The 22,873-nt window shown below is 51.7% G+C and overlaps 2 protein-coding genes across 5 annotated transcripts; one reads left to right on the forward strand and one right to left on the reverse strand.

The window, feature by feature from the left end:
* The first annotated feature begins 1,241 nt into the window (after positions 1-1,241).
* Positions 1,242-2,697, forward strand: IL23A (interleukin 23 subunit alpha). The gene is made up of 4 exons (XM_002711079.5): positions 1,242-1,527; positions 1,721-1,825; positions 1,994-2,140; positions 2,246-2,697. Exons 1-4 carry the CDS (start codon positions 1,366-1,368, stop codon positions 2,405-2,407), a joined length of 576 nt encoding a protein of 191 aa, XP_002711125.1. The 5' UTR covers positions 1,242-1,365; the 3' UTR covers positions 2,408-2,697.
* Positions 2,698-3,819: 1,122 nt separating this feature from the next.
* On the reverse strand, positions 3,820-22,847 carry STAT2 (signal transducer and activator of transcription 2). Of its 4 annotated transcripts, none has more exons than XM_051832745.2 (24): positions 22,623-22,847; positions 20,075-20,210; positions 19,476-19,629; positions 19,058-19,153; positions 18,805-18,894; positions 18,638-18,713; positions 18,420-18,505; positions 18,118-18,266; positions 10,298-10,453; positions 10,104-10,196; positions 9,832-9,891; positions 9,437-9,457; positions 9,116-9,209; positions 8,931-8,978; positions 8,765-8,848; positions 8,503-8,601; positions 8,277-8,412; positions 8,121-8,173; positions 7,927-8,021; positions 7,377-7,513; positions 7,031-7,213; positions 6,140-6,197; positions 5,274-5,578; positions 3,820-4,965 (listed from the first exon to the last, which is right to left on the reverse strand). In XM_051832745.2, the coding sequence occupies exons 2-24, from the start codon at positions 20,203-20,205 to the stop codon at positions 4,823-4,825; spliced, it is 2,547 nt and encodes an 848-aa protein (XP_051688705.2). In that variant the 5' UTR covers positions 20,206-20,210; positions 22,623-22,847; the 3' UTR covers positions 3,820-4,822. The 4 variants fall into 4 exon arrangements, with proteins under 4 accessions (XP_051688705.2, XP_051688706.2, XP_051688704.2 ...); XM_051832746.2 differs by having other exon boundaries at positions 20,075-20,205; positions 22,623-22,836; XM_051832744.2 differs by having other exon boundaries at positions 20,075-20,256; positions 22,623-22,836.
* Between the last annotated feature and the right edge of the window lie 26 nt (positions 22,848-22,873).

The following is a 22,873-nucleotide window of genomic DNA, read 5'->3' on the forward strand; positions in this document are numbered from 1 at the left end:
GTGTGCATTTTATGTAGGGAAAGGCAAACCATTTTCTTGCCCAAACTGAGCTAACTTGTTGCTAGAAATGTTTCATCCAAACGTTGGATTTGCCAGACTCGTAATATTTGCACCAGAAGTTTCACTGGGCAGTTTTGAATGGGTCTGAGGGAAGAGAGACCTTCACAGAGGGCAAAAGGTCAGCCTTTTGGGAAGGCATTGAGAGCCAGCTGTGTGGTCACCCAGAGCCTCATTCTGACGTCCAAATGGTTCTGGAACCCTCCACCAGGGCTGGGGCAGCCCCAGCCTTGGACCACCCTCCACTCCCACACCCAGCCTTCCACTAGCAGTTGTTTCGCTGAACGTTGCATCAGGGAGGTGATGAAATCGGTCAGCGGATTTTACCCACAGATGCAATAGGCGAAGGACTGGGCAGGGTCCTGGACACCGTGCATTCTCAGCTACCCAGAATTCCGAGGCTTCTTAGCCATGGGGAAGGGACTGGGGACTGGCAATCTAGGTTAGACTCCCTGGTCTTGCTTACACTGGTATCCTGAAAAACCCTCCCCTGAAATCCTGGGCAATGAAGGTTGAAGAATCAGATGCTCCCCACAGGAGCCCTCCAAATGTCACACAAAGAGGCCTGAGGCAGGAGGGCAAAATCAGACCACTTGCGTGGCTTCCCAACTCACAAAGCATCTTCTCCTACGTTCCCTCCCCTCCTCGAGGAAACCAGGGAGTCTCATGAAAATAACATTGTTTCCGGTGGAGAAAAAGAAGTTCCCTAATTCTTAGATAGCAGGCGTGAGGTAGGAACCAAATTTCATTCCCAACTGAGCTCACCATCCCGTTGGGAGATGACTGAGTGCTTCTCTGTTTGTTTTTTTCTCAAGCAAGAGGAAGTGAGGAAATTAGGTTTAGGGTGTGGTAGTGGTACAACCTTGAGAGGCAGAGAGATCAGGGGACGATTACACAGGAAGGAACTTGAGACCAGAGTGATTTAAATGTTCGTTCCTCCCCGCCACACACACGCTTTGACAGCCACTTAGATTCCTGAAGAGCACTACACACGTGTGTCCCATTCCAGACCTCCAACCACAGCCACCACACCACTTGCCCTGCCACTGGGCTGCATACCTGGGCTCTCCACAAACAGAGGATGATGCAGAGAGGGGAATCCCACCTGCTGTGAGTCACCTGCTAGGACGGAGGGCGGGCCTTGCAATGTGGGGACCTTAAAAAGAGACTCTGAGGCAAAGGGAGAAAAACAACAGGAAGCAGCTCAAGACAGACAGCATCGGGCTCAGAGCAAGGGGAAGTGGGCAGAGATTCCCTAAGGACTGGGGCAATCCCGGAGCCAACCCGATTTGAGAAGCAGGCAACAGGATGCTGGGGCTCAAAGCTGGGTTGCTGCTGTTGCTGCTGCTCTGGACTGCTCAGGGCCGGGCTGTGCCTGGGGACAGCAGCCCCGCCTGGACTCAGTGCCAGCAGCTCTCCCAGAAGCTCTGCACACTGGCCTGGAGTGCACATCCCCAGATGGGACCCATGGTGAGTGACAGCTTCTGGGACCAAACAGGAGTCTCCCCCAGCTTCAAGACTGCAGTGGGACACTCTTGGCCTTAGGTAGAAGCTGGAGGGTTGAAGGCCAACAGGATTTAGAGGGGGCTCATGGACTTGCAGATCCAGATGCGGTACATGAGTTCTTATTCTTTGTTTTTCCTTCTCCCTTCCTCCATTCCAGGAGCTACTAAGAGAAGAGGGAGATGAAGAGACTACCAGTGACGATGTCCCCCATATCCAGTGTGAAGATGGCTGTGACCCCCAGGGACTAAGGGACAACACTCAGGTACCACTCAGATGAGCCTGGGCCAGGCGGAAGAGAGGGCTGGGAACGTGCTAGCACCGTGGTGAACTAGACATTGCGTCTGAGACCTGAGAGGAGCTGGGTGGGTCTTCAGCGAATGGGGAAGAAGAGGGTGTTCCGCCCTCATTTATCCCTCCCCTCTCTCCCTAGTTCTGCCTGCAGAGGATCCGCCAGGGTTTGTTTTTTTACGAGAAGCTGTTGGGCTCAGACATTTTCACAGGGGAGCCGGCTCTCCTCCCTGACGGCCCTGTGGGTCAGCTTCACGCCTCTCTCCTGGGCCTCAGCCAACTCCTGCAGGTATGAACTAGGGGCCTGGAGGATGGGGGCTTGCAGGGGGCAGAGGCAGAGGCTGCGGGGCTAAGGAACTTGAGCCCTCTCTGACCATGTCCTGTGTCCATTCAGCCCGAGGGTCACCACCGGGAGACTCCGCAGACCCCGAGCCTCCATCCCAGCCAGCCATGGCAGCGCCGCCTCCTCCGCTTCAAGATCCTTCGCAGCCTCCAGGCCTTTTTGGCCGTGGCTGCCCGAGTCTTTGCCCATGGAGCGGCAACTCTGAGCCCCTAAGGCTACCAGCTTGAGGATGGCACCCAGAGCTCTTGGCTCAGTGGTGCCAAGACAAATCTAGTGCCCCAGACAACTGTGCACTAACAGTCCATCACTTCCAGTGGACTTGCAAATGTTGAAAAATTTATCAACTGACTGACTTATGATGCTGACTTATGACAAAGCTGAGTATTTATTAGGTGGGAGGGGAAACTCTGGGACTATTTATTCTCATGGGAGCAGTTCAAGGATTATTTATTATATTTATACTGAATTATGTATTTTTTCCAATAAAGACTTATTTATGTGCCTATGAGAGTCTAATTTCTAGGTTCAGCTGGGAAAGAAGGGCCGGGGGACTTCAGTTCTCATCCTTTGCTTCTCCTCTGAAGACTAACATATAAAATACTACTTTCTCCAGAGCCCCTGGCATAAACTGGGATCTTTCTGACATTAATCCCTGTGTGGCTGAGCAAATAGAACAGCTTGAGATTAGGAAATGGGGGCACACCTGGGGTCACTCACTTCTTGATCCATTGGCTCTTTCCCAGCTTTCTTGGCCAAGAATTTATCTAGCCAGGGGCCAGCACTGTGGCATAGCAAGTAAAGCTACTGCCTGCGATGCTGGCATCCCATATGGGCCCCGGTTTGAATCCTGGCTGCTCCACTTCCAATCCAGCTCCCTGCTAATGTTCCTGGGAAAGCAGTAAAGATGGTCCAAGTCCTTGGGCCCCTGCATCCACGTGGGAGACCCGGATGAAACTCCTGGCTCCTGCCCTGGCTGTTACAGAAATTTGGAAAGTAAATCAGTGGATGGAAGATCTGTTTGTCTCTCCCTCTCTCTCTCTCTAACTCTTTCAAATAAATCTTTTTAAAAAGAGTATATCTGGCCATAGACAGGAGTCCTGAGGACTGTGGGATCCGAGAGCTGAGTTTTGAGTAGGAAGGGTGCTCCTGGAAGATGAAAGTCCATCTCCCAAACCAATAGGATTCTCCCATAAAGGAAAGCCGTGGACCTCTTCAAGAGTTTGGTTACCCAAGGGGAGCCAAAACATTTTTGGAAAAAAAAATAGGAGAAGGGGCTAGTGGTTATTTCCTTTCCTTTCCCCCAAAGTCACAGCATTGAGAATGTAGGCTTTGGAGTTGCCCAGCCCCAGGTTCCTGTCTTGGCTTTGCCACCAACCAGCAGAGTGACAGTGGGACAGTTAAATAACCACTCTTCCTCTTCCCTGACACATACGTAGTCACAGCCACAGCAAGGCTAAGGGACAGGAGGAGCTGCTCCCAACTGAGAGGGAAGAACCGTGAGGAGTGGGGCATACTGGGGTTTGTGGAAGACAGGCCACGGCTCGCCCACCTTGTTCCTGTATCTTGATGTGCCTCAGGACATTGGCCTTTATGAGCAGAGAAGTAAAGACATGCAGAGATGAAAGTTTCCAGGCCAGCATGACGTTTATTAGCTCTTGCTGCTGGGAGGGGCCTCGAGGGGCTGTTGTGCTGACACAGCAGACACGAAGCAGCCACGTGCCTGGGCCTCACCTTCATCCACCTCGAGTTACACCAGAAGCACATCTAGCACAATGGCAGTTACCCCTGGGGGCGGCGGAGGTGTGAGGTTGTCCAGGGTCTATGTTAAACCTTCGAGGCACTAAGTTCCAGGGACTTGGTCTTTGCCCAGCTCCACTCCCAAGAAAGAGAAGCCTTCCCTTCAGGTAAAAACAGTGTATAAAGGAGGAGGATGACAGTGTAGTAGAAAAATAGGTAAGACCCAACCCTTGTCTTCTTCCAGAAATCCCTGAACTCTACCCAGTGCCGTTGAAACCAATGCCTAAATTCCTGGCATCCCTGCCCTCCCGTGGCAATCTGTCCCCTAAGTGTTGGGGAAGTGGAGACTAAGCAACTTGAGTGAGTGTACAAAGCTTCACAGCCACAGTGGATTGGCTGAGTCATCTTGTGGGAGAAATGCACGTGGCCAGCTGAGGGGGCGGAGCAAGGGATGAGCCTAGTGAGAAGAGCAGGGCTACCTCCTACTGCCGTCCTCAGGGTATAGCTTCCCTGGGTGGGCTGAGTCAGAAAAACAGTCCCGCTATGCCTCTGTGCTCCCCGCCGAGGGCCGGTGCCAGGGTACACTAGCTCAGCCTTACCTGGAATTCAATGCGACAGTCCTTCCAAGCTGGCAAGAAGCCCTGCCCGAGCATCTTCCAGCACCTGCCACTATCCTGGCCTGCCCCCAGAAGCCCACGCTTCGGGCCCAGCAGGTAGCCCCGGGGATCCTGCTAGGAACTACGGCCAGCATCTGCTCTGATCCCGGGGTGCCCTTCCATGTCCGTGTGAGGCTCTCACCTCCCACTCTCACTCCCACTCTTGGAGAGCAGCATCATGATGTGGGGAGGGGGGAGGAGCAGCAAGAGATGTGGGACAGAGGAAATGCAGTTCCTAGTAGTCAGACGGAACCAAGGGCCCATCGGAGTCAAAGTGGCTGTGGCAGGAGATGTAAGTATCGTCCGTGGCGTCCTGGTCAGCCAACAGCGGGTCTCCATTGGGCATGATCTCTTCAATCTTCACAGAGTTTCTGAAGACTAGAGGATCCAGAGCGAGAAGTCAAGCCCCGATCTCAGCTGGGAGACCCCAGCCCAGCAGGCAAAGTGAGGGAGGATGGTGGGAAAAGGCCTGGACGGGACCTCAGGGGAACAGGGGACATGGGAAGGCGTGGGTGTTTCCTAATGAAAGGTATGACCCGGAAATGAGCCCTTCTCCAATGAGGAGCTTGCAGCACCGGTGACAGGTGAGGGAGGGAAGGTGGGAAAGGGAGAGAAGGCCAGAGGGACTACCACTGGGCAGGCCGGAGTGGCCACTCTCTCAGCCCTAGCCACATCCCCTCACTTACTTTCCATTTCCTCAGTGTTCAAGTGTCTCAGGTCGCCGGGCAGATCTGCTTCTGGCTCCGGCCCTGGCTGGGAGTCAGGAAGCAGGTCTGGCTCTGGCATGCTCTGTGGCACCAGGCCCAGCGTGGGCTCCAGCCCCAGGTCCAGCCCTGTCTCCAGCAGGGTCCCTAACTCCAGGCTTAACGCTAGCTCCAGGCCTGGTGCTAGCCCCGGCTCCAGCTCTAACGGCTCCAGCTCTAACGGCTCCAATTTTGGCTCCAGCTCCAGTGGCAGTGGTAGTGGCGGTGGCTGCAGCTCATCCAACTGTCTGCAAACACCAAGACAGGAGAATCTGATGAACCCGGGTCACCTGTAGCCACGTGCCCTAGGCATGCCTCTTTCCCCACTCCGAACATCCGTCTCCTCAGACGACAACGATGATCACAATGGCTACCTCACAGGACCACTGGCGAAGATTCAAGAGAAAGGGAAAGTGAACACAAAGCATTCAGCCCGGTGCTGGCGTGTAGGAAGCTTTCCATAAACGTGGCTCTGATTACCACCTGCTCTGACGGGTTCTCACAAGGATTAAATGATCAAAGGTTCTTAAAACATCTAGTACTACGCCTGGCATCAGGTGGGCGACCATTGCTACCAGCAAGCATAGCCTCTCTTCCCGGGGAACCACTGTGAAGATATGAGGATGGCAGCAGGGAAGAAACAACAGAGGACAAAGACTAGAAGAACCAGAGAAAGCCAGAGGGCCGGAGAGTGTGGGTCAGCACAGGGAGCCTGCTGGGGGGAGAGGGGGAGGGCTGGAATCGGGCAGGTTAGAGTCGCTCTGACAGCCTGAAAGGATCAAGGAGGATGGGCAGAGTTCACACCTCACCTGTTGGAGACCACAATGAGCCTATGTTTCAGGTATTTCCTCCGTTCCTGGAGATTAACTGTGAGGGCCATACAAGGAGTTGGGGTCAGTGGGGTGCACACACGGCCCACAGGTCTCCCAGTACAGGTGGTCCTGGCTGTCACACCTCCCTGTGGGCTAGCAGGGTCCCATCAACAAATCCCTTCACTTCTCTGGGTATCATTTTTTTTTTCCTTAAAGATTTATTGGTTTCTTTGAAAAGCAGGTTGGTCTTCTGTCTAGTGGTTCACTCCCCAAATGGTTCAAATGACAGGGGCTATGCCAGGAGCATGGAAATCCACCCGAGTCTCCCATGTGGATGGCAGGGGCCCAAGCATTTGGGTCATCTGCTGCTGCTTTCCTAGGTGCAATGGCAGGGAGGTGGATTGGAAGTGGAACAGCTGGGATTCGAACGAGTGCTCATATAGGATGCCAGTGTTGCAGGTGGTGGCTTAAACCACTATGCTACAATGCTGGCCCCTGGATATCATTTTCCCATGTTTGAAATGGAGCTGGATTTATGATGTCTGAGAATTCCTGCAATCTAGTAATCAAGTATGTTAACAAGTCCCACCATGTAGCACAGTTAAGCGGCTGCTTGCAATGCCAGCATCCTATGTTGCAGTCTGAACCAGCTCCCTGTTAATATGCCTGGGAAGGCAGCAGATGATGGCCCAAGTGCTTGGGGCCCCACCACCTACATAAGAGACTCCAGATGGAGTTCCTGACTCCTGGCTTTGCTCAGGCCCAGGCCTGGCTATTAGTGGGCATCTGGGGAGTGAAGCAGTGAACAGAAATCCCTCTCTATCATTCTGCCTTTTTACTAAATACATGTGAGTAAATAAATATGTAAATAAACAAATCGGTTGCCACCTTTTTCCTGGTAGTAGCATCCAAAAGCCTCATCGCGGGGGATTCGGGGGTAGAGGAAGCGCAGTGGGTTCTCGGGGATGTTCTCGTCGGTGAGCAGCTGGTAGTGGCGGATGATTTCAGTCAGCGGGAGCGACTGCAGCACCTCCTTGGTGTAGGGCTGCACTGAGCAGATGAGCACCTTATCTGGAGGGGGAGCAGGAGCAGGCGGGCCTGAGGGAACCGGCCTGGCCCGGGAGCTCCCGTGCCTGGGCCGCCCAACCCCGGACAGAGCCAGAGAAGTCAAGGGCAGGCTGGGGGGCAGAAGGGTGAGGCTGCGGGGAGGTCGGGGCAGGGCAGGGCGGCTGACCGTCCTCCTGGTGCTCCACCCAGGAGCAGGTAATGCCCCCTTCTGACGATTCACTGAAGCGCAGAAGGAAAGTGCCAGACACCATCTTCTTCAGCAGCCGGCGCTCTTGGCTGCGATTCACAAAGCCCATGATGCGCCTGCGCATGGAAGGCAGTGGTGGGGCAGGTGGAGCCAGCAGGGGGCCCTGTCGGCCGCAGCACAGGGGCCAGGCCTCAGGTCTGGGCCCTAGCTCGGTCCCTTGTGCACTTTCCTCTTAACTCACCTAAACTGCAGTACTGGACTGACAACACCCCCCTCGCAGGGTTCCAGGGAGGGGGGTAGGGTCAGTGAGGTTACACAGAGGGATGGCAGCTTGGTCACACAGGCCTGCCTTTGAACCCCGACTCTTTTACACCTCTGAGACCTCAGTGCCCTCACTTGCAATGGAGCCCCCCCCCCCTCGGTGTAGCTGTGAGGGCACTGCTGGCACCAAGAGATGCCAGGGGGCGCCTTTGCACCGCTTTGTTACCTATTGGCCACACGGGGGTGCACAGGAAGGCCAAGGCCGTACCCGTCTTTCCAGAGCTCCTTGAGGTGGTCATGCACCAGCTCTAGAATTTTGTCCAGCCACGTCCAGAAGGGGATCTTGCCAGGGGGGCTTTCTCGCTGGAGGAGGAGCGGGAAGGCAGGATGAGATGTGGGATTGCCATGGCCTGGCGTGGGAAAGGAGTGATGGGGGACCTGGGTTGGGCTGCGGGGAGTCACCTTGGTGAAGTCGGCCCAGGACAACAATGGGTCCTCATTCCTAGCGCTCTTCCCTGTGGGTAGATGGTCACAGACGGTTCAGAGGACAGAAGGGGGGCCCAGCCAGGGGGCCCGGGAGAGACTGGGCGGACGGCTGGGGCAGGCAGCGATCTCTACCAAACAGCTTGTCCTTGAGCATGGCGAGCTGCTCCGGGTTGAGGCCCCGGTGAACATAGGACGAGAACTGCCAACTGAGAGCGGGGCCCAGCAAGCTCCAGGGGGCCTTCGGGGGGCTGCAGAAGAACTGCTGGTTCTGTGGAGGTTGGGGGGAGGCTCAGAAGTAGCTCCCACCCTCGAGCTCCCCCCCACTCCCTCTAGGTAGGGAGCTGGGCCCACTTCCTACCTGGGGGTTGGGGCTGAGAAGATTGAACCAGAGAATGGAGGCCCAGGCAATGGAGAGCTGGTTCATGTTGGAGATGACTACCACAGGGAGGGTGTCTGTCTGAAGGGCACAGGGATTGCAGAGGAGGGAGGTGAGGGTTCCAGGCACAGGCCTCTGGGAGTGACAGGGGGTGACAGCCACCCCCACCCCCCAGCTTCCCCTGATCCCTCCTTAGGCCTTCTTCCAGACCCCTGCCCCTGCCCCGCCCTCCGTTTGCTCTCACTCTCAGCTCCAGCTTCAGATCCTGGTAGGTGTATTTGACCGTGAAGCTGATGACGTGCAGCTCCTCTGTGACAGCCAGTGTCCCCTGGGACAGTTGGAGACACGGGGGTCAGAAGGCCTCTCGTCCAGTTCTCCCTGCCCCTCCCCCATTCTCTGTCCGGCCTCACCTTATTGCTGCCCTTCCCTGAGCCGCCTGAACGCTGCTCCACCAGGGACTGCGAATTGAGGGGAAAGGCAGTGCTGCAGTGGGGATCCCAGGGTCCCTGGAAGCCCCTATTTTACCTCAAGATCTCTTCCAGCCCCCAGTCCCTGTCCCTTTGGACTAGAAGTCCCAGCTGCTGACCCATCTTACCAAGTGGCCAAAGTCCCAAACTAAGCCCTGACTCTGCCCCCTTTCGGGTGTCAACGTTTTCTGGTTTGAGGTCAGAATGTTGAACTTCCGGAAGCTGTTCCAGGGGGAAGAAGATATACAGAGACAAGGAGCACAATCACTCTGAAGACTCGGCAGGAGAACAACCCAAGTTCCACTTCATTTCAGATCTCCCCTTCTCCTTCGGTCCATTTCCCACCCTAATCCCCCTCCTCCTCTCTGTGCTCCCACCAGGACAGCCAAACGTGGTTGTATGAGCCCCGCACTGCGCACATGTTTGCAGTGTCCTTGTCAGGCACGTACCCTTGTAATTGAGGAGGATTCCTGAAAAGAAATAATAAAAAAAAATGGTTGAAGTGGTTTATGGGCACAGAATATAAAGTTGGGAATGTGGTCTCTGGCCTCAAAGCCAACTCTGCAGCTCACTGTGTGGACTTCCAGCAGCCCTTTCTTTGTCTGTATGCTGCACTGGTGACGCTAACTCACAGAGCTGCCATGACAATTAAATGAATACTTGACATGCCACGTGTCACATGGTAGGTGCTCAACAAAAGAGATGCGTTCTTACTCCAGCGAGGGAGGAATGGAGGGGGAAGGAGACCGCCCTAGGGCCCTGTTGTAGACTGGGTTTCTCTTCTACCCCTCCAGCCCACGGTCTGGCCGCCGCTTGGACCCACCCTTCACCTGCCTCGACTTGCCTGTCAATGGAGACTTCCACGGTCAGGGACTCACTGCCTTCCTGGAGTCTGACCAGCAGCCTGGGGGGGAAGGGGAGATGGAGAACCTGGTGAACTTGAGCTTCCTGGAGAGGCCAGATGTTTGAAAGAGATGAGGGCAGGGACGGGGAAGGGTGGGTAGATCGAGGGGAAAGGGAGAAGAAAGGGCCGAGAGTGGGGGAAATCTGTGAAGCTGGAGCTGCCCAGCAGTGGGGCTGGGAAGAGGAAGCAGGACTGAGCTCTGAAAAGCTAACCTTGTTCGGGCAGTGAACTTGCTCCCTGTCTTGATGATGAGGGGTCGATGGAGAACCTGGGGCATGCAGGGCTGGGTTTCGACCACAAAGGCTCTGGAGAGGGGCATGGAGAGAAGGCACAGCTCAGGGTCTGTTAGCGTGGCTCCCACGCTTGCTTCCTTCTCTCCCTACAGACCCGGCCCTGGCCTCCAGACCTGTAGAGCAGACGCTTCAGCAGTTCTAGGATCTGGGACTTCTGCAGGTCTACACCTTTGATCAGAGGGTCATTCTCGTAGGTAACCAGGTGGGTCACCTGCAGCTCCTTAGTTAGCTTCCACAGGTGAAACAGCAGCTTGGCTCCCTCTGTGAACCTGGATGACAGAACCCAGGGAGAGGGAACCCTTGAGTTTCCTGGAGCTCACCTCTAACTATCAGGGCAGTCAGAAACTCGGGGGAAGAGGACAAAGAACTCTGGAAGCATATGAAAGATTACTCAGTATAATTCCTACACCCAGACATGAAGATCAAAGCCATTCTCAAAACAAATAAAACCGATAAAAGGCTTATCACATAACAGTTACCTTCCATATGATACTTGCTATGTATGGCTTATACTAAGCACTTTTTTTTCAAAGATTTATTTATTTATATGAAAGGCAGAGTTACAGAGACACAGAGGTAGAGACAGAGACAGACAGAAATGTCTTCCATCTGTTGGTTCACTCCCCCAAATGACCACAATGGCCAGAGCTGGGCTGATCCAAAGCCAGGAGCCAGGAGCTTTTTTCAGGTCTCCCATGCAGGTGCAGGGGCCCATGGACTTGGGCCATCTTCCACTGCTTTCCCAGGACATAGCAGAGAGCTGGATTGGAAGTGGAGCAGCCGGGTCTCGAACCGGAGCCCATATGGGATACCGGCACTGCAGGTGGCGGCTTTACCCACTGTATCACAACGCTGGCCCCGATACTTTATACATATTAATGGATTTCATCCTAACAGCAATCCTATGAGCTAGGTACTGTAAGTTTTCTCCATCTTTCAGATGATAAAACTGAGGTATAGAACAGCTAAGTGACTTGCTCAAGGCCTTAAAACTACAATAGTAAGGGATAAAGATTTTTTTTAAAGATTTATTTATTTATTTGAAAAACAGAGTTACAGAGAGGCAAAAGCAGAGAAGAGAGAGAGGTCTTCCATCCACTGGGTCACTCTTCAAATAGCTGCAATGGCCACAGCTGGGCCAATCTGAAGCCAGGAGCCAGGAGCTTCTTCTGGGTCTTCCGTGTAGGTGCAGGGGCCCAAGGACCCAGGCCATATTCTACTGCTATCCCAGGCCACAGCAGAGCTGGATTGGAAGTGGCGCAGCCAGGACTTGAACCAGCGCCCATATGGGATGCTGGCACTGCAGGCAGTGGCTTTACCCACTACACCACAGCACAGACCCTGGGATAAAGCTTTTATGGGATCCTAGGCAGACAGGCTGCAGAATCCATACTTTTAACTCCGAACTTTACTGTCTCTACAATAAGTAACAATAATCATAAGCAATGTTGTAACAGGAAAACAATCATATACTACATATGATAAAATAGATTGGACAACTTTTCTGGGAGGCTGTTTGGAGCTACCTTTAAAAACATTTTTTGGGAGGCTGGTGTTGTGACACACTGGGTTAAACAGCTGCCTATGACCCCGACATGCCATATGAGTGACAGTTCGAGTCCCAGCTCCTCCACTTCTGATCCAGTCCTGCTAATGCACCTGAGAAAGCAGCGGAAGGCAGCCCAGGTGCTTGGGCCCCTACCACTCACATGGGAGACCTGGATAGAGTTCCAGGGCTCTGGCTTTGGTCTGGCCCACTCCTGACTGTCACAACCACTTGGGGAGTGAAGCAACAGAAGGAAGATCTCTCTTTCCCTCTCTCTGTAACTCTGCTTTCAAATAAATGAATAGGGGCTGGTGTTGTGACACAACAGGTTAAGCTGCTACCTGCGATGCCAGCATCCCAAACAGCCGCTGCTTCAAGTCCTGGCTGCTCTATTCCTGATCCTGCTCCCTGCATGAAGCTCCTGGCTCCTGGCTTCGGCCTAGCACAGCCCCGGCTGTTGCAGCCATCTGGGAAGTGAATGGAAGATCTCTTTGTACGTCTGTCCCTCTCTTTGTAATTCTGAACTTCAAGTAAATAAACATTAAAAAACTGAATAAATCTTAAAACAAAAATTTGGAAGGTAGTAGCAACATTGTGGCACAGCAGGTTAATATGCTGCTTGAGATGCTGGCATTCCACGTAAGTACCAGTTTGAGTCCCCTCTGCTCTAGCTCCCTAACACACCTGGACAGGCAGTGGAGGATGGTCCAAATACTTAGGCCCCTGCCACCCATGTGGGCAACCCTTTCATGGACTTCCTGAGAATGCCAATTGTGGTCATTTGGAGAGTGAACCAGCAAATGGAAAATCAATCAACCTTTCTTTCTCTTTTTTTTTTTAAGATTTATTTTATTCTATTTGAAAGACAGAGTTACAGAGCAAGGTAGAGACAGAGAGAGGTCTTCCATCTGCTGCTTCACTCCCCAGATGGCTGCAACAACTGGAGCTGTGCCTATCTGAAGCCAGGAGCCAGGAGCTTCTTCCGGGTCTCCCAAGTGGGTGCTGGGGCCAAAGGACTTGGGCCATCTTCTACTGCTTTCCCAGGCCATAGCAGAGAGCTGGATTAGAAGAGGAGCAGCTGGGACTAGAACCGGTACCCATATGAGATGCTGGCACTTCAGGCCAAGGCTTTAACCCATTGTACCATAGCACCAACCTCTCTCTCTCTTTCTCTCTCTCTTTGTCTTCCTCTTTGTTACCTTGTCTTTCAAACAAATAAATAAGTTTTTTAAAGTGTGTTCAGGGGCTGGCATTGTGGCATAGCATGTAAAGCTGATGCTGCAATGCCAGCATCCCATACGGGCTTCATGGGATATATGAAAGCATCCTGGCTACTCCACTTCCAATCCTGCTAATGGCCTGGGAAAAGGAGTAGAGGAGGGAGACCAGGAAGAAGCTCCTGGCTCCTGGCTTCAGCCTGGCCCAGTGCTGGCAGTTGCGGCCATCTGGAGAGTGAACCAGCGATTGGAAGATCTCTCTCTTTCAATAGGCTAACCCTCCGCCTGCGGCGCCGGCACGTTGGATTCTAGTCCAGGTCGGGACACCGGATTCTGTCCCGGTCGCTTCTCTTCCTGTCCAGCTCTCTGCTGTGGCCCGGGAGTGCAGTGGAGGATGGCCCAAGTCCTTGGGCCCTGCACCCATGTGGGAGACCAGAAGAAGCACCTGGCTCCTGGCTTTGGATCAGCACAGTGCGCTGGCCGCAGCACACTGGCCTCAGCGGCCACTGGGGGCTGAACCAACGGAAAACGAAGACCTTTCTCTCACTGTCCACTCTGCCTATCAAAAAAAAAAAAAAAAAAGATTTATTTTTTTTTAAAGGCAGAGTTACAGAGAAAGGGGAAAAGACAGATCGAGAGAGGGAGGGAGGGAGGGAGGGAGAGAGAGAGAGAGAATAATTAAATCTTAGAAAAAAAAAAAAAAAAACAGGCAGGCTGCAGTTTGTCAACCCCATACGGATAGATACACTCACAACTGAAGTTTAAGCGCTGGCTGCGTACCTGGTTTTCAACTTACATGGACAGTTGTGGTACATTTCTATTTATTTTTAAAAATATATTTATTGATTTTTTAGGCAGAGAAACAGAGGTCTTTCATCTACTGGTTTACTTGCCACAGCCAGGACTGGGCCAGACTAGAGCCAGGAGCCAGGAACTCCTTCCTGGCCTCCCACATGGGTGGCAGGGGCTCAAGCACTTCAGCCACCACCTGCTGTCTCCCAGTCTGCATTAACAGTAGGCTAGGGGCCAGTACTGTGGTGCATTGGGCTAAGCCTCCAACTGTGGCACTGGCATCCCATATGGGCTCTGGTTTGTGTCCTGGCTGCTCCTCTTCTGATCCAGTTCCTTGCTGATGGCCTGGGACAGCAGTGGAAGATGGCCCAGTATTTAGGACCCTGCACTCCAGCAGTTGTGGCTCTTTAGGGAGTATACCAGCAGATGGAAGACCTTTCTCTCTGTCTCTAGCTCCACCTGTCAAATAAATAAAATCTTAAAAAAAAAAAAAAAATAGGCTAAATCAGAAGTGAAGCAGCCAGGACTCAAACTAACACTCTGATATGGGATGCCAGCATCGTAAGTAGTGACTTAACCCCACTGTACTACAATGTCAGCCCCTGATACATTTTTAAAAGTTTGAATTATAATGAACTTTCTTATGAGAAAATACTTTTAAGTGTAGGTGTTAGTAAAATGGCAAAGTCTTATTATCTGTGGTGCCATTTATGCCCCGGGCGCCATCTTATCCCTGGCCTTGGTCACCAAGCCCCATGGCCCAACCACTAATGTCAGTTCCAACCCCACACCCTAATGGGATTTGCTTCCCTGTCCCCTGGCAAAGGTTTAACAGGACCTGCTTCCAGCATGCATGCTCTCTCTCTCCTGATTCCTCTCTCTCTTAACTCTCTTGCCCTCTCCTCCTGGCCCATCGGGCTTCCCTTACCTGACAATAAACCTTTCCCTTAATCTGTGTTTGGTGTTTTGTGGCGACCTTACAGTAGGTATTTTTCAAACTTGTTGAATGATATAATAGTGATTTATTTACATATTATAAGATTACTATAGGTCTGCACTGCAGCTCACTAGGCTAATCCTCCGCCTGTGGCACTGGCACACCAGGTTCTAGTCCTGGTTGGAGTGCTGGATACTAGTCCCAGTTGCTGCTCTTCCAGTCCAGCTCTCTGCTGTGCCCCGGGAAGGCAGTGGAGGATGGCCCAAGTGCTTAGGCCCTGCACCCACTTGGGAGACCAGCAGGAAGCACCTGGCTCCTGGCTTCGGATCAGTGCAGTGCGCTGGCCGTAGCAGCCATTTGGGGGGTGAACCAACGGAAGGAAGACCTTTCCTTTCCTTTTTTTTTTTTTTTTTTTTTTACAGCAGAGTGGACGGTGAGAGAGAGAGACAGAGAGGAAGGTCTTCCTTTGCTGTTGGTTCACCCTCCAATGGCCGCCGTGGCCAGTGCACTACGGCCGGCGCACCATGCTGATCCGAAGGCAGGAGCCAGGTGCTTCTCCTGGTCTCCCATGGGGTGCAGGGCCCAAGCACTTGGGCCATCCTCCACTGCACTCCCGGGCTAAAGCAGAGAGCTGGCCTGGAAGAGGGGCAACCAGGACAGAATCCGGCGCCCCGACCGGGACTAGAACCCGGTGTGCCAGCGCCGCTAGACGGAGGATTAGCCTATTGAGCCACGGCGCCGGCCAGAAGGAAGACCTTTCAACTGTTTCTCTCTCTCACTGTCTAACTCTGCCTGTCAAAAAAAAAAAAAAAAAAAAAAAATTACTATAAAATAGTTTAATAGGAATAAAATAGTAAGAAATAGAAAATAACCTAAATGTATGTATGGGCTGGCACTGAGAGCATGATGGGGCCAGCACTGTGGTGTAGTGGGTAAAGCTGTCAACTGCACTGTCGGCATCTCATATGGGCACCGGTTCGAGTCCTGGCTGCTCTGCTTACGATCCAGCTCTCTGGTATGTCCTGGGAAAGCAGTAGAGGATGGACCAAGTCTTTCAGCCCCTCCACCTGTGTGGGAGACCTGGAGGAAGCTCCTGGCTCCTGGCTCCTGGCTTCAGATCAGCACAGCTCTGGCCGTTGTGGCCAACTGGGGAGTGAACCAGTAGATGAAAGACCTCTCTCTTGCTGCCTCTGCCTCTCTGTAGCTCTGCCTTTCAAATAAATAAATAAATCTTAAAAAAAAGAAGTAATGTGATAAATATCATAATATATTGCTAAGTTAAAACAAACTAACAGGTTTCAAAATAGCATGAACAACATGGATCGATTTCTAATGAACTACATCTGGGTGGTAAGATAACAGGTCACTTTCTTGTTTGGGATTGTACAAGGGGTCTTCAGAAAGTTCCGGAGGGGTGAGCATTTTAGCCTAGTGGTTAAGAGGTCCACGTCCCACATCAGAAACTGTGTTCGGTTTCTGCTCTAGCTCTTGACTCCAGCTTACTGCTAATGCAGACCCTGAGAGGCAGCAGTGGTGGTTCAAGCAACTGGATCCTTAGTAACCCATATGGAGACCTAGACTAAGTTCTAGGTGCTCAGCTTCAGACCAGCCCAACCCTGGCCACTAAAGGCTTTTGGAAGATGAACCAGCAGATAGGAGCTCTTTCTATCTGTCTCTGCCACTCAACAACACCCCCCAAAGTTATGGAAACGTAAATAATGAAAAAAAAAGCATGCATCTCAAAATTTTATGCACCGAAATAATCTTGTTTTTCTTTTTTCTTTCTTTCTTTTTTTTAATTTGAGAGGCAATAGATACTAGAGTGAGATGAATAGAGAGACAGAGCTCCTCTCTGCTGGTTCACTCCTTAAATGCCTCTCCCTGCAGTAGCCAAGACTGGGCAAAGGCTGAAGCCAGAAGCTGGGAACTTAATCCAGACTATTTCATATGGATGGCAGGAACCCAATTATTTTAACCATCATCACTGCCTCCCAGGGTGTGCATTAGCAGGAAGCTGGAATCAGGACTCAAGCCTGGACACTCCAATACAGAATCCAAACTGGTAGTCTAACCATTAGGTCTCCCCTAAAAACTGCTCTTTTAATTCCATTTTCCAGGGCTGGCGCTATCGCGCAGCGGGTTAAAACCCTGGCCTGAAGCGCCAGCATCCCATATGGCCGCTGGTTCAAGTCGCGGCTGCTCATCTTCTGATCCAGCTCTCTGCTGTGGCCTGGGAAAGCAGTAGAAGATGGCCCAAGTCCTTGGGACCCTGCACCCACGTGAGAGACCCAGAAGAAGCTCCTGGCTCCTGGCTTCAGATCAGCACAGCTCTGGCCATTGTGGCCATCTGGGGAGTGAACCATCGGATGGAAGACCTCTCTGTCTTTACCTCTCTCTGTAACTCTTTCAAATAAATAAAATAAAATCTTTTTAAAAAAATGTCTCCACACACACACACAAATTCCATTTTCCATGAATTTTAAAAATACCCCTATATTCACTGTACTGAATTTAAAAAAATAGAAAATCTAGGGGCCAGCACTGAGGTATAGTGGGTAAAGCTACCACCCATAGTGTTGGCATCCCAAGTGGGTGCTGGTTCAAGTCCCGGCTGCACCACTTCCAGTCTAGCTCTCTGCCTAGGAAAGCAGTAGAGGATGGCCCAGGTCCTTGGGTCCCTGCACCTATGAGGGAGACCCATAAGAACCTCCAGGCTCCTGGCTTCGGATTGGCATAGCTCCGTCCACTGCGGCCACTTGGGGAGTGAACTGGCGGATGAGGAACCTCTCTCTCTCTCTCTTGCCTCTGCCTCTCTGTAACTCTACCTTTCCAATAATAAATAAATCTTCTAAAAAAAAAAAGAAAATCTATTTAGGCAGTGATTTAAAAAATGAGAAGCCAGGGACCAGTGCTGTGGCGCAGCGGGTTAACGCCTTGGCCTGAAACACGGGCATCCCATATGGGTGCTGGGTCTAGTCCTGGCTGCTCCTCTTCCAATCCAACTCTCTGCTATGGCCTGGGAAAATAGTAGAAGATGGCCTAAGTTGTTAGGCCCCTGCACCCGCATGGGAGACCTGGAAGAAGCTCCTGGCTCCTGGCTTCAGATCGGCGCAGCTCTGGCCGCTGCGGTCATCTGGGGAGTGAACCAGTAGATTGATGACCTCTCTCTCTGTCTCTACCTCTCTCTCTAACTCTGTCTTTCAAATAAATAAAATAAATCTTAAAAAAAAAAAAAAAAGTCAGGTTATGGATTAATCCACTACTTTGACCAAAGCAAGGACTGAGCTGTGGGCTCCCTGGGTGGTGAGGGTGAAGGGCGGAGTAGAGCTGCAGTGAGCTGGGATCATTGTGGGGAGCAGAGAACAGCGGGCGACATCTGCTACATACAGGGCTATCTACAACTTGCACGGCAAGGACCAGGGCTGGGGAGGTGCATCTCACCACTTCTCCAGCTGTTGCAGCCCAGGCTGCTGGAGGGCTCCAATGCAGGCTTTTTGCTGCTGGGCTTTCCACTCATCCAGCTCCGGCAGCAGCAGGTCGACGAGGGTAGTCAGTCGGCCTAACAGTGCTTTGGAGTCATCCAGCACCTCCTGGAAGAGAGACAGCAAGAGTGCCGAGTGCCTCTCACCTGAAGCTTCCACCATGCAACTGGGGATGCTGAGAAGAAGCAGCCAGGACCAAGAGCCCCCGGGTCCCTCCCATTTTCTCAGTGTCCTGCCCCCCCCCCCCCCCCCCCCGCCCACCTTTCTCCTTTTGTCCAGTTCATTGAGGGTTTCTTGCAGTAGCTGCTGCTGTCTGTTCCAATGAGGATCCGAACAGGCTGCCTTCCCTGAACGACAGGAGCCAGAGTCAGTCAAGGGGCTCTCTCCCCTCTACTTTCTGGCTACCTCTTAAGAGTCAAGGTTGACTTTGACTCCCTGGAGCTTTCCCCTCCTGTTCTCCCCCATCTGATGTTCCCGACCTTGGGCCTGTGTGTTGTAGCGGAAGCGGAAGACGTCCTGCAGGTCTGCCAGCTGGCTGATGGACTTCACCAGCTTCTGCGGAGGGGATGGGGTCCCACTGAGGCTTGTTTTGAGGGAGGCCACAGAATAAGCCCTGCCTGCCCCGTCTCTTGCCACACTGACCAACCTCCATCATAGCCTTCAAATCCAGGAGCCGGGACTCGATATCATGCTGCTGGCTCTCCACAGGTGCTCCCAGAGCCGGCTGGCCTGGCTCCTGAAACAAGAGACTGAGCATATTTCAATTCCGACCTTTGGGCCCTGAGGGCCAGACCTGAAACTATACCACAGAATATAGTGGGGAATCCTGTTCTAAGAGTCCTTCTCACGGTCACTCCCTACTCCAGGAGCTTCCAACACCACCAGCAGATTGTTCTTACCATCTGGGCCCTCTGAGCCTGATTCAGAATTTTTTCTTCTTCCAAAAGGAGGTTAAACATCATTTCAGCCAATTGGGTAGGGCCTCTGGGGAAGGCCTAGGGTGGGAGAAGAGGAAGGAATAATCTAATTCGACCCCTCTTAGTGTCCTGCCACCCTTGACCCTCCCCACACTGTCCCCTGTAGTTCCCCCTCCTTCAGGGTCCTGGCCATTTCCCTTTTCACCATTGGGTTTCCTAAACCCGGCCACCCTCCCGATGGTGTCATCTAGCCTCTGTCGCAGATTCCCCAACTTCATGTTGTGTTCTTTCCCCAGATCCATGCTCTTCTCTTTGTACTTCCAGGTACCATGCTATACCCCAAACCTTACTCTACACTTGGCTTCCAGTCCTACCCTATAGTCTCAGCTTCTCCCAGTACCTGAAGGTCCCGGTAGAATTTTCTCAAGTTGTGTTGCAGCAACAAGCACTCAGGGTCTTGACTGCAGCGGCCACACTCGAAGTTCACTTGCTCCAAGAAGTGGAAGAACAGCATGGTAGCCTTAGAATCATCGTTGCCCAGCACAGCTTCTCGCCTGGGGGCCAGGAACAGCATTAGTGTCTCCACAAGGTTGCTTCTGCCCTGAACCCTCCCAACCTCTTCCTGCTTTTGACATCTCCAGGATCTTAGGCACTCCTAAGAAAGAAACAGGGGCTGGCATTGTGGCAGCCCCTATCAGAGCACTGGTTCGAGTCCCAGCTGCTCTGCTTCCAATCCAACTCCCTGCTAATGCGCCTGGGAAAGCAGTGGAGACAGCCCAAGTCTTTGGGCCCCTGCATCCATGTGTGGGAGACCCAGAAGAAGCTCCCAGCTCCTGGCTTCGGCCTGGTCCAGCCATAGTCATTGCAGCCATTTAAGGAGTGGACCAGTAAATGGAAGATCTCTCTCTCTCTAACCCTGCCTTTCAAATAAATACAGTAAGTCTTAAAAAAAAAAAACAAAACCCTCCTTTATCTCCTCCAACCTACTGAAACTCTCACCAGTTCTGGTCTTCAATCCAGGCAGCCAAGTGCTGTCGAATGTCCACTGGCAGGAGGCTATGTGAGTACAGCTGGTGTAGCAGATCCTGATATGGGCCGTCCAGATCCTGCAGCATCTCCCACTGTGCCATCTGGGCTTCGAGATGGAAGGATGCAAGATTCCAACTGAGTTTTTTGCAGGACTAAATTGTAAAAATCATACTTATTACATATAAAAATTGAACATATTTATGGTACTATGTGATGTTTCAGCATATGTATATATATATTAAAAACATTTACTTAGTTTAAGGACAAAGTAAGAGAGAGGGAGAGTAGGGGATCTCCCATCTGCTGGCTCACTCCCCAAATGGTTCAGAAAATCAGGTCTGGGACAGCTGAAGCCAGGAGCCAAGCACACCATCCAGGTCTCCCATGTGGGTGGCAGAGGCCCAAGTATTTGGGTCATCATCTGCTGCCTTTCCAGGCACATCAGCAGGGAGCTGGAACAGAAGCAGAGCAGCCGGCACTCAAACCAGCACTCTGATGTGGGCTGCTGGCATCGCAAGCAGCGTCTTCACCTGCTGCACCACAACACCTGCCCCACGTGTGTATGGTATGCAAAGTCCAGTCAGGATAAATTGATTACTAACTTAAAATATTTTTAAGCATTTATTTATTTCAAAGCAGAATGGCAGAGACAAAGAGAGAGACAGAGATCTTCATCTGCCAGTTCACTCCCTAAATGACCACAACGGCCATGGCTAGGCCAGGCTGAAGCCAGAAGCCTGGAACTCCCATGTAGGTAGCAAGGGCCCAAGTACCTGGTCCATCTTCTGCTGCCTTCCCAGGTGCAGCAATAGGGAGCTGGATCAAAACGGGGTTTCAGCCAGGACTCAGACTGGTGCACAAATATAGGATGCAGGTGTTGGGGGAGGCAGCTTAACCTGCTGCATTACAACTCTGGCCCCATCAATTTAAATAAAATAGTACAAGGCATCCATGTACTTATCATCCACCCTCAAGAAACATTAATATTCCTACTGTCTCATTTCACACCCTCTTTATTTTGAATTTGTTTGTGATCATATGTGTTTATACTGGAGTAAAGATCGATGTCAGTCCTAAGTATTTATTACAGCATGATCCCTGCTGGCCTGGTGCTGTTTTAGGGGATGAAATCTTTTTGGAGATCAAATAAATGTTCCTCAAACTGCCCTCCAGGTAGGAAGGACAAATTCCACGGTGGAAGAATGTTAAATACTTTGCCACTCTGTCTCTTAGACTCGGACACTTTTATGGCCTCATTCAATCTCGGCTCTCCATATGGATTATCAACTTTGGGAAGACTCAGAAATCTCACTTGAAACTCCTTTTTGTCATGGAACAGGTTGTGCCTTGTATATTTCCCCCCACCTTTTTGTGGCCACAGCCATCTTATATCTTTTCAGGAAATTAAAACTTACTTCTTGTTGCAGCTTGAGCCTAACAGAACTGAATAAACGGGCACATCTGTGGTCTAAAAATGTCACCTGCTTTTATTACAATGCATGAATTAACACCAGCTGCCCTTCTAACTCAGGCAGAAGCTCCTAATTTTCATTTTAATTCTTCCAGTAAAGTTTGAATTTTTAACCTATGCATCTCTACTGCTTTTAAGAAATTTAAATAATGATAATAAATTTAAACAATGAGGAGGTCATTATTCTGGAGGAACTAAAAGGCTTATATTAAAGGAACAAGATTTAAATATGAAAACAAACAAGCAAAACAAAACCTGATCTCCCCAGATTGCAAACATCGAGGTAAGTGACTGTAATACATTTTTTGGCACATATTTTGCACTCAACAAACTTTTCTGAAATGAAATGGATTTTGCGTGTTCCCTTAAGCATATCATTTTGCACTTTAGTTCTTTGTACCTTTTTATGCAACAAAGATGATAAAAAATATCTATCTCTGGACACTTTTTTGGTAAGGATCAAAAATAATGCAGCAGGGGCAGAGTTGTGGTGCAGTGAGTGATGCTGCTTGTGTTGTCGGCATACTATATCAGAGCGCCAGTTCTGGTCCTGGCTACTCCACTTCCAACCCAGCTCCTTGCTAATCCCCGTGGGAAAAGCATGCCAGGATGGCCCAAGTGCTTGGGCCCCTGCCACCTACGTGGAAATCCTGGATAGAGTTCCTGGCTCCACGATTCAGGGGCTCAAACATGGTTGTTGCAGTCTTTTCAGGGAGTAAAGCAGTGGATGGAAGAAATCTCTCTCTCCCTGTCACTCAGACTTTCAAATAAATAAATCTTTCAAAAAATAATGCAGTGCATAGGCAAATACGTTGGACATCAAACCAATGCAATAATGCTAGGTGCCGGGTCTCGGGCAGCAGGGGAGTTTTGACAAAGGGGCGTTAGGGTTGGGGAGCTAGGCTGGACGGACAAGAGCGAGAGACCCCGCACGAAGACAGCTCCTACTTCAAACCGAGGACAGAAGTTGTCCCCAACGGGGCGCACCCCCTGGAGCCAGCCGCTCTTACCCCACCTCTTCCTCGCACACCCTCTCAAGGCCCATACCTGTGAGGGTCGTAGTCCCCGCTCCTTCCAGTGGCTCAGGACGCGACTTTCCGTCCCCTGAGGGAGCTAGATACCAAAGTGTACCGCCCACCCACTCACAAATTCCGTCTGGCACCTGAGCCCGCCCCTTCCGAGTGGGCTGGACCGGCGCCTGAAGACCCGGGGCTCGAAGTCCCCAGCCGGCGCCTCGACGCGGGCTGCCACTCCACCGAGCCTTCCCCCAGGCTGCGAGCTCATTGGCGCTGCCACAA

The sequence above is a fragment of the Oryctolagus cuniculus genome, chromosome 11 (genome assembly GCF_964237555.1).
Source record: "Oryctolagus cuniculus chromosome 11, mOryCun1.1, whole genome shotgun sequence".
Taxonomy (NCBI): Eukaryota; Metazoa; Chordata; class Mammalia; order Lagomorpha; family Leporidae; genus Oryctolagus; species Oryctolagus cuniculus.